Source organism: Gracilinanus agilis, chromosome 2 (genome assembly GCF_016433145.1).
Source record: "Gracilinanus agilis isolate LMUSP501 chromosome 2, AgileGrace, whole genome shotgun sequence".
Classification (NCBI taxonomy): Eukaryota; Metazoa; Chordata; class Mammalia; order Didelphimorphia; family Didelphidae; genus Gracilinanus; species Gracilinanus agilis.
In genome coordinates this window covers 240,200,048-240,215,210 of record NC_058131.1, presented here as the reverse complement: position 1 = coordinate 240,215,210, position 15,163 = coordinate 240,200,048, and the positions used below count along the sequence as shown (strand labels likewise).

The 15,163-nt window shown below is 40.0% G+C and overlaps 1 protein-coding gene across 1 annotated transcript in view; it reads right to left on the bottom strand.

Moving 5' to 3' along the window:
- Positions 1-2,574: 2,574 nt before the first annotated feature.
- The window catches only part of LOC123233536 (CAP-Gly domain-containing linker protein 4-like), a 32,741-nt gene continuing 20,152 nt past the window's right edge, over positions 2,575-15,163 (bottom strand). The window contains exons 6-7 of the mRNA XM_044659616.1: positions 2,785-2,903; positions 2,575-2,634 (exon numbers count right to left, since the gene is read on the bottom strand). Of these exons, the coding sequence (XP_044515551.1) occupies positions 2,575-2,634; positions 2,785-2,903 (179 nt within the window). The remainder of the gene's footprint in view (positions 2,635-2,784; positions 2,904-15,163) is intronic.

Genomic DNA, 15,163 nt, shown 5'->3' with positions numbered 1-15,163 from the left:
TGTTTTACAAACATCTCATTTTACTGGGCCCCAGTATCCTTATCTATGAAAAAAAAAGAGGTTGATTATATGGAATTCAAAAGCCCTACCAATTCCAACTCTGTTTTCCTATTAAATTAAATGATTATATATATTGACCAAAACAGTACATTTAAGTATCCCTTTGCTTAGATATTTTCATCCAAAAATAAATATCCAAGTAATTTCAAATGTATGGATTTTCCAAATTGGGAAATATAGTTGATACACATACCAGTATCCTTCAGTTTAATCCTACTCCTTTACTAAGAGGAAAAGAATATATGTGAGACAAAAATAGGAGAAATGGAGATTTAAAAAGGCACTGTAGAAGAGTTTAAATGACCACTGACCAAGAAGAGTTACTTGATTTACTGAAATGGAGTACTTAAGATGGCAAAACAGAGGAGGAAAGAAATAAGGAATAAATACTGACTTGTAAAAATAAAATACAATAAATACATAAAACAGGCTGGAGGGTGGGCATAAATATAAAAAGAAGGTGGCATCAAAAACAAAGCACTGGGCACAAAAGTTAACAGAAAGTGAAAATTCTGAGGTTATATTATGAGGATGGCTGTGAAGAAGGAATGTCCACAATATCAATGAATTTTAATACCATGAGCTAATTTTCACAAAGGAATAGTTCCTAGCACTTTCTAGTACCCTGCACACACTCTGGAAAAAAGATTTTATAATTGAAATATATAAGCCTTCCATTCTATCTTTCTGCTAGGAGCACTGGGTTACCTGAGGAGTCACTGAAGGAATTAAGGACTGTTTAACATACAAAAGAAAGGTCATGGGAAGAGTGCTGATTTGTCACCTAATATTTAAATGGTTATCACATGGATCAAAGGAGAATAGGCTTAGAACTGCAAGGTCTCTAAGAGATCATCTAGCCCAGTGATTCCCAAGGTGGGCACTACCGCCCCCTGGTGGGTGCTCCAGCAATCCAGGAGAGCAGTGATAGCCACAGGTGCATTTATCTTTCCTATTAATTGCTATTAAAAAAATTTTAAATTAATTTCCAGGGGGGTAAGTAATATTTTTTTCTGGAAAGGGGGCAGTAGGCCAAAAAAGTTTGGGAACCACTGATCTAGCCCAACCCTTCCACTGACAAATAAAGAAACGGAGGTGCAGGGAAATGAAGTGATTGTCCCAAGACAGAAAGTAAGTAGCAGAGCTGGGATCAGAATCCAGGACTTAGGCTCAATGGCCTTTTACACTGTAACATGCTAACTCTCTGATGGACCTGGACTTATTTTGATTGAGGCCAGATGGTGGAATGAAGACCAAGCAATGAAAATCACAGGAAGAAAGAACATCCTAACAATTAGACCTAAACTAAAACCAAATGGGCTCCTTGTGCTGTAGTATGCACTGCTCTTCACTAGAAGTGTTCAAGCAGCAAGGAGAGAATTTACAATCTAGGTAGGGGTCTGAATAAACCTCAGAGGTCCTTCACAAAAATTCAATTATTCTTTTTTATTATTATATATTACATTTTTGTTTAATTTTAATATGTTACTGTTGCAATAGAGAATATCATGAAGATAAGAAAAATTTTCCATCTAAATATGTGATTTTTAAAAATTACTGAATCATTTAACACATTTTTTTCTTAAACCTCTTGAAACAAATTCCCCTCCCACACATACATACACATACCCAGAAATATGTTTCAATTTTTATAACTCTCTGAAGGATATACAACATTAACTTAGCTTTTTCCAACTCCCAAAAGCATACTGAAAAAATTCCTGATTTAGGAGCTAAATCCTAGAGAGGTGCTGGAGATAGACTGATGTTAAGTGACTTGCTTAGTATCACAGAGATAGTGTTTCACTTAGAGGTAGTATCAAGGGATGGTATTTGAACCAGGGCTTCCTGACCTCAACACAGTACTATAACCACAAGCTTAGTCCATCTGACCCTCAATCTTTATCATGTAAAACAAGTAGAAATGAGATTAAACACATGAATTTGTATTTAATGTGCCTCTATGAGGCACCATGGCCCAGGTTCCAATCATGACTCTAATGTTACCTGCATGACCTGGAAAAGTCCCTTCAACTCTCTAGTTCTCTGTTTCCTCATCTGTAAAATGAGGAGGTTGTACAGATGGACACTAAGGTCCCTTCCAGCTCTGAACCTATAGTCTTGGCATCTGAATGTCTAAGCTAAATCTGCATCTACGCAAAAAAAAAAAAAAAAAAAAAAAAAAAAAAAGAAGAAGAAGTCTCCTCTTCCACGCTTTTATAGACAAACTTTAACTGATTATAGTAAATAATTCATTCCCTGGCTGAAAGCATAAAGTAATAGAAATTCCATGTAAAATGGGAGAGGGTCCCAGAAGAGAAAGGGGCAAACTGATCAGAAAGCTAAACAACCCTATGCAGCTCGGGCAACAATAGTATGAAGCATTTAATAGCACATAGCACTAAGGGTGGTATATTACATTTAAATCTTATTAGCAATCAGTTGAATTTCTTTGAGTTAAGTTTTATCAAAAAGAAGCAATTTTCCCATGCTCTGGGATGTCCCAAGTCTGGCTTAGACCTTGAGGACTCTAAACCAAAATGGCCAGTCTGTCATTACTTTCACAGAGCTACCCTGTATTCAGAAACAAACTTTCAATTAATTTATCATTAGCCAAAAATATGAAACATTTAGTTGATAATTTCCAAGTTCCTTTTTTCTGCTTGGTCGGAGATGATGGGTTCAGGTGGGCATGGGGTTCTTCTTTGAAATTGGGACTCTTACCCTAAAGGCAGGATTTGCTCCATGTTCCAGTAAACACTTCACAGCCCCTGTGCACAAGTTAAACGCTGCGATATGCAGAGGTGTTCCAAAAGAAAAGTCGCTGCATGTAGCATCCACATCTGCAATTAAATATCACAAGTGTGTTAACTCCATATTCATCTGTAGATAAGAAAAAACAATGCACGATTATATTTTGAAGAACCCTTTTGTCACAGTGAAATAAAGCTCAACTATCCTCTGGGAAAGACAGCTCCAGGAAAAGGGACAAGAACTCCTGATGACATCCAGCCAGACTCTCAATGGTCAGAAAATAGTACAATGAAATCCATCTGTCTGCACAGAGTCTACAATGGGCTTTTTGAATGTCACCAAAAAAGCTACTGCTTAAAACCATAAGCTCAAGCTGCCAAGTCCAAGGTAGGTGTTACTCATTGGGTTTTGATTTTGATTTTTCACTATTTCACATTTCTAAAAATAATGCTGTATCTACTAATGTGAAATCACATTAAAATCTTGATTTATTTTTGAAATGAGAAACAGAATGAGATTTTGAGGTGGTAGTAACAGGATGAATTCTGGAACAAAACAGAAGCACGGCTAGAGCTAGAATCTAGAAAAACTAGGTTCAAACCACAGCAATTACACTAGCAGCCCGAGCATGGCTAACTCACTTGACTTCCAGTTTGTTCATCTATAAAATAGGGATAAAGGCACCTACCATCCTCCACAAAAATTCTACTCCAATGCCTCATCATGGCTTGGGTTCTGAAGGTATACCAGTAGAGCACAAACTCTGAGATTCTAAAATATATTCCTAACAGCCCAAATAGGCTTTTGTGAGTACTTATTTTTCATGTGCTATATTAATTTCTATTTATTAGGAAAATTATTGCATATGCCTATGCCTGGAATCTGGGTCAGAGATACCATATAGTCTGGTGCTTTTTGCATTTTCTTTGTCCTTGGGAATCCCAAGGAATGTCTTTTTTCAACAGAATTTGGTTAATAATTGAAGAGTTCTCTTCTTGTGTACTTGTTCCCCAAGATGTAGATATGGGGAGGTGCTAGATAGGTTAATGGACCAGCTCACCACCTCTTAATGAGCTATCACCAATTAAAGGTGTCTTGGGATATTCAAGGTAGGTACTGAATAACGAATCCCTAAAAAACCTATTTATTTAGCCACCCGACCCAGTTTGGGCCATCCCTAGTCCCAAGAGAGCCATGGAAACCTATATCACTTTATCAGTTATGATGCTGACCTACCCAATATACCTGAAATCATCAATAAACTTATATTCTTACTCAAAAATCACTCTCTTGAGATAATTTTAATAGTAACACTTTGTAAAGGCCAGCCCACGTAACTAGAAAAAGCTCATCAACAGCAGACTTGCCATTTCTATAGGAATTATCTCACCATGGCAAAGAAAAATACAAACTCGTGTCCTCAAGCCAGTGTAGCTCCTACTGCTTTTACAATAATGACAACAAACACTAAGCTGCTGATACTCTCCATGTGAGATTCTTCTTCAATGACCAATGAGTAGAAAAGCATATTAGAGGAACAGAATCCTATCAGTCCTTACATTCTTCATCTGATAAAGCCAGAAGACAGAAGGAATTTACAAGATGGAAGAAGAATCATTGGTTCTCCTTGGTAAGGTAAATAAAGGTGCTGGTAGACTTGGTTCTAATATGTGTCCAAAAGGCAGGAAAAAACATTTCATGAGACAGTCATCTAATATCAGTGTCCCTAATAAGTATTTGTAAAAAGGCTACCATGAAAATAACAGCATTTGATGTTGGGTGGAAAATGAAGAAGTGAAGATATTATCCTCAGAACTCAGCAAGACCTTCTAAATCAAATCAACCTATATGCTGATTCTCAGGGACTTCAATCCAAAGGTGGAAAAATATATGTAGGGCAAAAAATATACTGGAAAATACAGATGAAAAATAAGGGAAAATGAGAGGCCCAAAGAAAAAGTTATTATATTTAACACACAGGAAATAATACACTACTAATGCAAGAATTCTTCCTGAATCATATATATACATATACACAATTAGCTCACTAACTTATTAAAATGAAGATCAAAATGAATCAAAATTAGAATAAAAATGAGAAAAAGATATTTTATGAAGTTAAAACAACCTATTCCAACCTATTTCAACAAGTGACTGACTGATAATGAAAAATGGAAGAAATGGAAGAAAAGGCAAAGTCAATAATTTCACATAGGCTTAACTGATCAATCTAAATGACCAAGTTTCACCAATCAATTGTCATAATAAGCAAATCAAAAGAGACTTTTAAAAAGTGCCTTGACAACAACCAGAAGGCTAAGGTACCCTACAAACACATCGATTTAAAACATAAATTTATTAGTAAGATATAAAGAATAAGAACTCTAATTAATGCAGTGGCCAACCAAGACTCCAGAAAATTGGTGACAAAGAATGTTGCCCACTTCCTGACTGTGATGTGATGGACTTAAGATATAAATGAAACAGATTTCTTTGGACACAGCCAATGTGGGGATTTGTTTTTCTTGACAATGCACATCTATTACAATGATGCTGCTTTTTAATGTCTAATTTGGAAATATGGTTTGTATGACTTAACATGTATAATTGTTGTGTTGCTTGCCTTTTCAAAGGATGAGAGAGGAGAATGAGAAAAAAATATGGAACTCAAAAAAATTTTAAATGAATGTTAAAAAAATTAATACATGTAATTGGGAAATATTTAACACAATTAGTGAAAATATATCTTTTTTAAAAGGATGTTGTTTTTTTTCTTTCTCCTCCCAATATTGGGAGATGCAGAGGGAATTCCAGGAAGATGGCAGCTCAGACGGAGTAAATCTTAAAACCTCTGCACTCTTACATACCGAGATAGAAAACAATGTGCTCCAAGAAAAAAGAGGACCAAATCTAATAACGGGACAGAGCAGGGGGAAGCCCTATTGCAGCACAACTAAAGAGGCACACCAAGAAAAAGGTTTGAATTCTTGAACTGTGGGTCTGAGGGTATAGAAGGGAATCCCAGGATGCCTTCCCCATGTGCTGTGCAGAGTCTCTAGCGGCCCTGGAAATCTCAGGGTGGGCCGGTGCACTGATACAGACAGAGGGCCTTTCTGGCGCCAGACTCGGGGAGTTGAACACAGGCAATGGAGAGGTGACTGGAGGAGAAAACCAGAGAAACACAGAAAAAATGCCCAGAAGAGATGGTGGCTTAGAGAGAGCCAAACGCCAATACTGGGAGATGTGGAAAAGAGATAAAATAAAAGTTTTCTTAATGGGGGAAAAACAAAATATTTTAAAAGTACAAAAAAGATCTTAGGGAAGAGTGCTGAAATATTATGAATAGTAAGTATCATCTCAGAATAAAATCTATTGTTTTCTTTTTTAATCTTAGCAATACATCCACCTAAACAAAATTATCCCAAGGACATTTACATGCCAGGGGCACCCCGCCAACAAAAGATGATTCTAATCCTGTAATGACGTGGATCTGGATTCATCTGAGGGAGTCTGACCCCCTCCAAAAAGGAAATAAGATGTCTCTATCATCTCTTGCTCATTGCTTCCATCCTGGAGTAAGTCCAGGGAAATCACTAAAACAAGCCTAGGGTCTTCCCAAAATGTAGGAGATGGAGTTCCTTCTCAAGAGAGGTACTTGGTATACAATATAAACATTAGGTACAGGACAGCTATTTATTTCATCTACAGGCAAAAATGCTCAAGATTCCAAAGATTCACAGGTATACATGAGTACATTTTCAATAAGCATGAAACATTTCAGATAGTTCATTACATTCATTATCCTCTCTCAAAACATCAAGAGCATTTATTAAGCATCACTTGTGCCAAGTACTATAAGTGCTGGGATCCTCCTTCCTTTTTGGTACTGCCCAGAAAAGCACTGGCTGAGCAAGGAGCCAAAGGTCCCGGCCATCACATTCGCACCTAGAGATCAGCCTCCTCCGAGATGAATGCAGAGCTGAGGCCACAGATTTTGCTGTTGAGGGGGAGCCCCCTGGGACATGACAGGAGGGTTGAATGCTTAATGCTTATGTGATCTTAGACAAATCACTTGGGCTTCATGGGCCTCGGTTACTTCATTTGTAAAATGAGTGCATGGAATTTGATAACCTCAAGGATACTTCCAGCCCTACATCTATAATCCTCTGAGCACCACCTCCTCCAGAAGACCTTCCCTGATTATCTCAATTTTGGGTACTGCCCCACCAAAAATCACTTTGAATTTATTTTATATATATTTTGTACTTCTCTATTTTTATGTTGAATCCTCTCATTAAAATATAAGCTCACTGAGGGCAGGGGTAGTTTCAGGTTTGTCTTTGTATCATACACTATCTTCACAGTGCACATAGTTGCTCTATTACTGAATTATACTGAACCTCACTTCATCAGAATTAGGTAAAAGAATTTAGGTAGCAGAGTTCTGGGCCTAGAATTGGAAAGATTTGAGTTCAAATTTGACCTCAGACACTTACTGACCCTGGGTGAGTCTCTTAATCTGCTTCTTTCCTATCTGTAAAGTGGGGATAATAACAGCACTTACCTCCCATGGTTGTTGTGAGGATCAAATGAGATCTCTATTTAGCCCACTAGCATATAAGTAGGCACTTAATAAAGGTGTATTTCTTTTCTAAATATATTTAGACTGGAAAAAAGAAGTTTTAGGATCTGCTTTACAACTTTAGGCCCAGGAAACAGACCCAGGACCCATGAGCATAAATGACAAAAAGGCACGTTTCAGTCCCATCCAGGTAAAACCTTTCTAACAACTGAAGCTGTCCCCAAAGGTCCTGCACTCCCCTATAGGGGTGGTGTCTGTGAGACTGGAGATCTGGGCAGGGGCAGGGAAGTCATCTCAGATGACCATGAGAGGTCAGTTCAGTTCACAGCTACTGAGAACAACCCAGACCATTCTCGAGTTCAGAACAGGCCAGAGTGTACACGAAAGGCCCAGAGGAAAAGCAAAATCAAAGACTAGAGTTGCTTCAAAGGATAAGGAATAAGGAGACACACACAGTGAAATAAACAATCACATCTATTAAAACTCAAATCTGCTTTAGGAGAAGGCAAGGCACTGAGGGGGCTATCCTGTGTTAGCACCTGTGTCCCCATCCTGCCCTGGGCTTCTGGGGAAGAAGAGAGGGGGGTCCTGGCCCTGCAGTCACAGGTTCAAATGCTGCTTCTGGTGACCATGATCTGTGGGACCCAAAGCAAATCATTTAACTTTCCCCCAATTTTCTCTTGTGTCAAATGAGGAGGGTAGGACTAAATAGCCTCTAAGTTCCCTTCCAGCCCTCAAAAGCCTGTCCTAGATTTAGGGGATATAAGGACAAAAAAGAAACAGTCTCTGCCCTCAAGGAGCTCCCATTCTATCAGGGGAAATAATATTTGTATACATAGAAAACAAAAATAAGATAATTGGCATGGGGGTGGAATTTAACAGCTGTTAAAGTAAGAATAAGTCTTATGTAAAAGGTGGCACTTAAGTAGAGTACATTTAGAAAATATACCCTTTAAAATTCAAGGAAAGATTTAAGAACTAACTGAAAAAAATAGGTAGAATTGGAGAATGAAATAAAATAAGACTTTATTAGATTTCCCAATTTCTTAACTTTTGTAAAAAAATTATGGCATTATAAACTAGCCTGAGATATTGAAAACCTGAATAAAAATATCTAAATGTCATAAATCTAAATAACTATGCTTTTCAGGAGTGAACAAAAAGACAAGAGAAACCTGAGTGGGTAAAACTAAATTCAAGAGGTTTCAAAAATCCTTAAAAATTATTAAGGAAATAAAATAAATTTATTTTTAAAAATGAAATGTTAAACATGAGTGATTTAGAAGGCTGGCACAGCATAGAATCAGAGAAAGAGTGCTGATGTGGTAGTTAAGAAGTCTTGGATTTGAATCTGGCCTCTGACATTTTCTGTTTCATTTCTCTGAACAAGTTACTAATCCTCTCTGCACTTCAGTTTCCCCATTTATAAAATTGGAATAATACCTGAAGCTGGGGCAGCGAGGTGGTTTAGGGCAGTGATTCCCAAAGTGGGTGCTGCAGTGATCCAGGGAGGTGGTGATGGCCACAGGTGCATTTATCTTTCCTATTAATTGCTATTAAAATTTAAAAAAAATTAATTTCCAGGGGGCTAAGTAATATTTTTTCTGGAAAGGGGGCGATAGGCCAAAAAAGCTTGGGAACCACTTGTTTAGAGGATAGAGGACTAGAGACGGGTTCAAATCTGGCCTCAGACACTTCCTAGCTGTGTGACCCTGGGCAAGTCACTTAACTCCCATTGCCTAGCCTTTACTGCTCTTCTGCCTTGGAACCAATACACAGCATTAACTCTAAAACAGAATAATACTAATACCTGCTGCGCTGCTGTGGGACTCAAAGAAGATAATGCAGATGAAACATTGTGTCCATTATTAGTATCACCCAAGGCGACACAAATGTGTGACCTGGATTAATAGTCATGAAAGTATTAAGTCAACTTCATTCTTTGAGAAGCTAGAGAAGAGAGGGTAGAAGCCTTTAAGACAGCAGAAAGGCCAACAATGAATGAAAGCTAGGCCTCAATGCCCAGAACTTCAGTTCTGAACCACTACTGAAGGAAGCAGCTTCCTCTGTGGAATCCCCACAATGGCCTCCACCAGCCTTCCCCCCAAACCCACCTTATACCAAATTCCTAAAGGAGTCTCCTTTGGAGACCACCTCATCATGTCATTGCCATGCACTTTCCTGCAGAAGTCTATTGGTTGGCCACACTGTTTCAGTGGCAAGTGGCCGTTTGCCTAAAAGACTTTGGCAGAGAGCCTGAACAAAACAAGCGCTCACTGAAGGTCAGAAGAAGCGATACGTGGACACCCCCCAAGGCTGCACAGCCACTGTGAGACACTGGCAGGCCCACAACAAGCAAGGCGCTAGGCACGAGGAGCAAACAGGAGATGCACCAGTTTGGAAACATCTCCACCCCACGCGGTCACCGGGCTATCTGTGGCCAGCCTGTGGCAGAGCCTTCTGAACTCATGTTCTTCTGCCCCTGTTGGGCGCGGCGCACAGTGAGCCCCATTGGTGGCATCATCTCAGTCCCATGAGAACACAAAGGCCAATGACCGACTGAAGGCTCTTACTGCAGAGAAGGGGTCTCTGCATTGTCGCAGTAGGAGCTCCTCGCTGTGAGATCCCACCCATGAAATCATGCATCTCATTTACAAACCTGAGCTGCAGACAGTTGTGCTCAGAGTGTAAACGGGAACTTCTACCACTCTTAGACTTCCAAGTGAACTTACTTCTTTCAACTCAATGGATGCTCCATTAATAATAATTAATGATGGAGACTTCCAGATAAGATGGCAGCAGAGTAAGGAGCAGCTGCTTGATCTCTCCTAACCGAAGCATACAGGACTCCTCAAGGGGACATAAAAATGAACCCAGACGAATGAAGGAACCCCACAACAGGGCGCAGCATTGAAGGTACGCAGAATCGGGGCATTTCCACGCTATAAAGGGGTGAAACAGCTCTCACTAAAACGCAAGAGGAAGAAGCCCCTCAACCCCCACACACACACAACGCACAGCGCCAAGGCCAACACACAAGAGTGAAAGCAAGATTGGGGAAACCAGTAAATCACTAGCAGCCCCAGGGCTTGTACCTGAGAGCTGCAAGATGTGGGACCCCAAGTGACTGGGGGGCGCGCACAGACATTCCAAGAGTCTGCGTGGGTGAAGATATCGCCCCGGGAGCGGACAAAGATCTCTAACACAGGGACCTTCCCGAGCTTCTGCGCGGGTGAAGGCAGTGCCCTAGGCGCGAATAAAGATCTCCAGCACAAGCTAGGACATCGAGTGAGGACCTGGTGCAGACGGGAGCACGGCTGTGGAAGCAGCCCCGAGACCACTGAAGAAGCCTCGGGCAGAGGGGCAGACCGGGGACTACCAGGAGGCCTGACCCCGAGGACAAGGAGACCAGAGCCCTCGGGAGCTAAGAAAGCGCAGGCAGACCCTGAGTGTGAAGACAAAGCTGAAAAGGGGCGGGGCTAACAATGGCAAGCCATAGGGAAGCCCAGAAGAAAAAGATTATCAAGAAAAACTCCGGAACATTTGACAACTTCTACACAGAGAAAATTCAGACAACAGAGGAGGACAAACAAAAATCCAAACTTTCCCAAAACAATGAAAGCTGGTTACAAGCTATTGAAGAGTTCAAAAATGAGATGTTAAAGAAGATGGAAGAGATCTAGCAAGAAAATAACAGTTTAAAAGGCAGAATTTCGCAATTGGAAAGTAAGGCAATTCAACTAAAGACCAGAAATCACCAGATTGAAAAGGAAAACCAAATGATTATAGCCGAAAACCAAAAGATAATAACCGAAAACCAGTCCTTAAAGGCTAGAATTGAACAATTAGAAGCTAATGATCTCTCAAGACAACAAGAACAAATAAAACAAAGTCAAAAGACTGAAAAAATAGAAGGAAACATGAAATATCTCAATGAGAAAGTGACAGACCAAGAAAACCGGTCTAGAAGAGACAATCTGAGAATCATTGGTCTCCCTGAAAAGGGAGAAATTAATAGAAATTTGGACTCCATACTAAAAGAAATTATTCAGCAAAATTGCCCTGAAGTTCTACAATAAGAGGGCAATATAGACATTGAAAGGATCCATAGATCACCCTCTACACTCAATCCAGATAAGACAACGCCCAGGAATATAATAGCCAAATTCAAGAGCTTCCAAGTAAAAGAAAAAATCTTACAAGAAGTCAGAAAGAGATAATTTAAATATCAAGGAGCACTAATCAGGATCACACAGGATCTGGCAGCCTCCACGCTAAAAGACTGCAAAGCTTGGAACATGATATTCAGAAAGGCAAGAGAGCTGGGCCTTCAGCCCCATATGGATCGACTACCCATTGAAACTGACTATATACTTCCAGGGGAAAGTATGGGCATTCAACAAAATTGAAGATCTCCAAGTTTTTGCACAAAAGAGACCAGGACTAAATGGAAAGTTTGATACCCAACCACAAAAATCAAGAGAAACATGAAAAGGTAAATAAGAAACAGAGGGAAAAGAAAGAAAACTCATAATTTTTTAAACTTGACTCTTTAAGGGCTTAAATAAGATCTAATTATCTGTATTACTATGTGGAGAAATGCTATGTATAATTCTCTGTAGTGAACTCTATTCACTAGCATAATATTCACTATTATAGCAACCAGAAGAATAATTCATAGGGAGAGGACAGGATACTAAATGGTCTAAGATGACATGGGGAGTGGGAAAGGGGGGGAACAGTAGGGGACACCAAGAAAAATCTGAGTAAATAAGAAAAATAGGATATTCTATTACACACAAAGAGGGCATAGGAAGGGGAGGGGATAAATACTATTATAAGAAGGAGAGGAAGAGAGCATTAAGAGGTATTAATCAAACCTTACTCTCAGTATAATCAACCCGGAGAGGGAAGAGTAGCTTTATTATCCATTCGGATAAAAAAAACTCTATCTAACCCTACTGAGAAAGTCAGAAGGGACAAACCAAAGGGAGCAGGGGAGTGGGGAGGTCAAAAAAGGGAAAGGAGAAGAAGGGGGAGGGAGTTCATTAGGCCTTTAAAAAACAAAAAGAGGGGAATAACAAGGGAAGGGGCAGAAAGGGAAGTCAATCAAGGGAGGGGATAAGGGATACCGGTTCAAAGCAAACCACTGACTTAAAAGAAAATAGTGTAAGAAGAAGGGGTGGGTCTAGGGGAGGATACAAAAATGTCAGTGAATGCACAACTGATAATTGTAACTCTGAATGTGAATGGGATGAACTCACTCATAAAACAGAAGCAAATAGCAGAGTGGATCAGAAACCAAAATCCTACCATATGTTGTCTACAAGAAACACATATGAGGTGGGTAGACACACACAAGTTTAAGGTTAAGGGCCTGAGCAAAATCTTTTGGGCATCAAATGAGAAAAAGAAGGCAGGAGTGGCTATTATGATCTCTGACAAAGCCAAAGTAAAAACAGATATGATTAAAAAAGACAGGGAAGGGGACAGCTGGGTAGCTCAGTGGATTGAGAGCCAGGCCTAGAGACGGGAGGTCCTAGGTTCAAATCCGGCCTCAGACACTTCCCAGCTGTGTGACCCTGGGCAAGTCACTTGACCCCCATTGCCTACCCTTACCACTCTTCCACCTATAAGTCAATACACAGAAGTTAAGGGTTGAAAAAAAAAAGAAGAAAAAAAAAAGACAGGGAAGGTCATTACATCCTGATTAAAGGCAGTATAAACAATGAGGAAATAACACTGCTCAATATATATGCACCGAGTGGTATAGCATCCAAATTCATAAAGGAGAAACTGGCAGAGCTCAAGAAGGAAATAGATAGTAAAAGCATAATAGTGGAAGATCTAAATATTCCTCTTTCAGATCTAGATAAATCAAACCGAAAAATAAATAAGAAAGAGGTAAGAGAGATGAATGAAGTCCTAGAAAAATTAGATTTAATTGATATGTGGAGAAAAATAAATAGGGACAAAAAAGAATACACCTTCTTTTCAGCTGCACATGGTACATTCACAAAGATTGACCATGTAATAGGGCATAGAATCATTGCAAACAAATGCAAAAGAGCAGATATAATAAATGTAACCTTCTCAGATCATAATGCAATAAAAATAATAATTAGTAAGGGCACCTGGACAGGAAAATCAAAAACTAATTGGAAATTAAACAATATGATTCTCCAAAACCAATTTGTCAAAGAAGAAATCATAGAAACAATCAACAATTTCATTGAAGAGAATGACAATGATGAGACATCCTACCAAACTCTGTGGGATGCAGCCAAGGCAGTACTCAGGGGGAAATTTATATCCTTGAGTGCATATATTAACAAATTAGGGAGGGCAGAGATTAATGAATTGGGTATGCAACTCAAAAAATTAGAAAGCGAGCAAATTAAAAACCCCCAGATGAGGGACTTCCGGGTTAAGATGGCGGCAGAGTAAGAAGCAGCTCTTAACCTCTCCTGACCGAAACATACAAAACTCCTCAAGGGGACATAAAAACAAGTCCAGACGAACGGAGGAACCCCACAACAGGGCACAGCGTGGAAGGTACGTGGAATCGAGACATTTCCAGGCTAAAAAGGGCTCTCACTCACTCAATCGCGAGCTGAGCAACCGCCCCACCCGCACCCCCTCCACACTCACCTATAGCTCCGAACCCAGCTAAAAAGAAATAGAGCAAGTTTGGGGCACCCATCGAGTCATCAGCAGCTCCGGGACCTGTTCCTGACAGCAGCAAGACTTAGGACCCCATTAAGTCAAAAAAAGCACGCGAAATCTGAGCGCGCGCGCCGGAGCAGGACGCTGGGCGCGCAGAGGGCCAGCTGAGTAGAGGCGTGGGTGGAGGCAGAACTAAGCCTAAGTGGGGAACCAGTGCAGACGGGTATACGACTGTGGAAGCAGCGCCCTGAGACTTGTAAAGAAACTTCCAGCAGAGGATCAAGCAAGAGGGCCCACCAGGGGGCTTGACCTTGGGAAAAAACCAAAATTCAGACCTCAGGAGCCAATAGATTGGGAACAGACACTGAGCCCGAGGATAAAGCTGAGAAGCTGCTGGGCTAATGATGGCTACTCAGCATCAGGAGGTTCAGAAGAGAAAGAATAATAACAAAAAGAAGAAGTCTTTAACACTCGACAGCTTTTACACAGAGAAAATCCAGACAACCGAGCAAACAGAGGAGGAGAACAAACAAGCATCCGGACCCTCCTCAAATAAGGAAAACTCCTCACAAGCTATGGAAGAGTTCAAAACTGAGATCCTGAGGAAAATGGAAGAGATCTGGCAAGAAAATAACAGTTTAAAAGGTAGAATCTTGCAATTGGAAAGTGAGGCTCAGAAATCAAATGAACTGATAAGCAAATTGAACACCAGAAATGACAAGATTGAAAAGGAATACCAAAAGATTATAGCCGAAAACCAAAAGATTATAGCCGATAACCAGTCCCTAAAGGCTAGAGTCGAGCAATTAGAAACCAATGATCTCTCAAGACAACAAGAACAAATAAAACAAAGTCAAAAGACTGAAAAAATAGAAGGAAATATGAAATATCTCAATGAGAGAGTGACAGACCAAGAAAACCGGTCTAGAAGAGACAATTTGAGAATAATTGGTCTTCCAGAAAACCCAGAAATTAATAGAAACCTGGACTCCGTACTAAAAGAAATTATTCAGCAAAATTGCCCTGAAGTCCTACAACAAGAGGGCAATATAGACATCGAAAGGATCCATAGAACACCCACCATATTCGACCCAGAGAAGA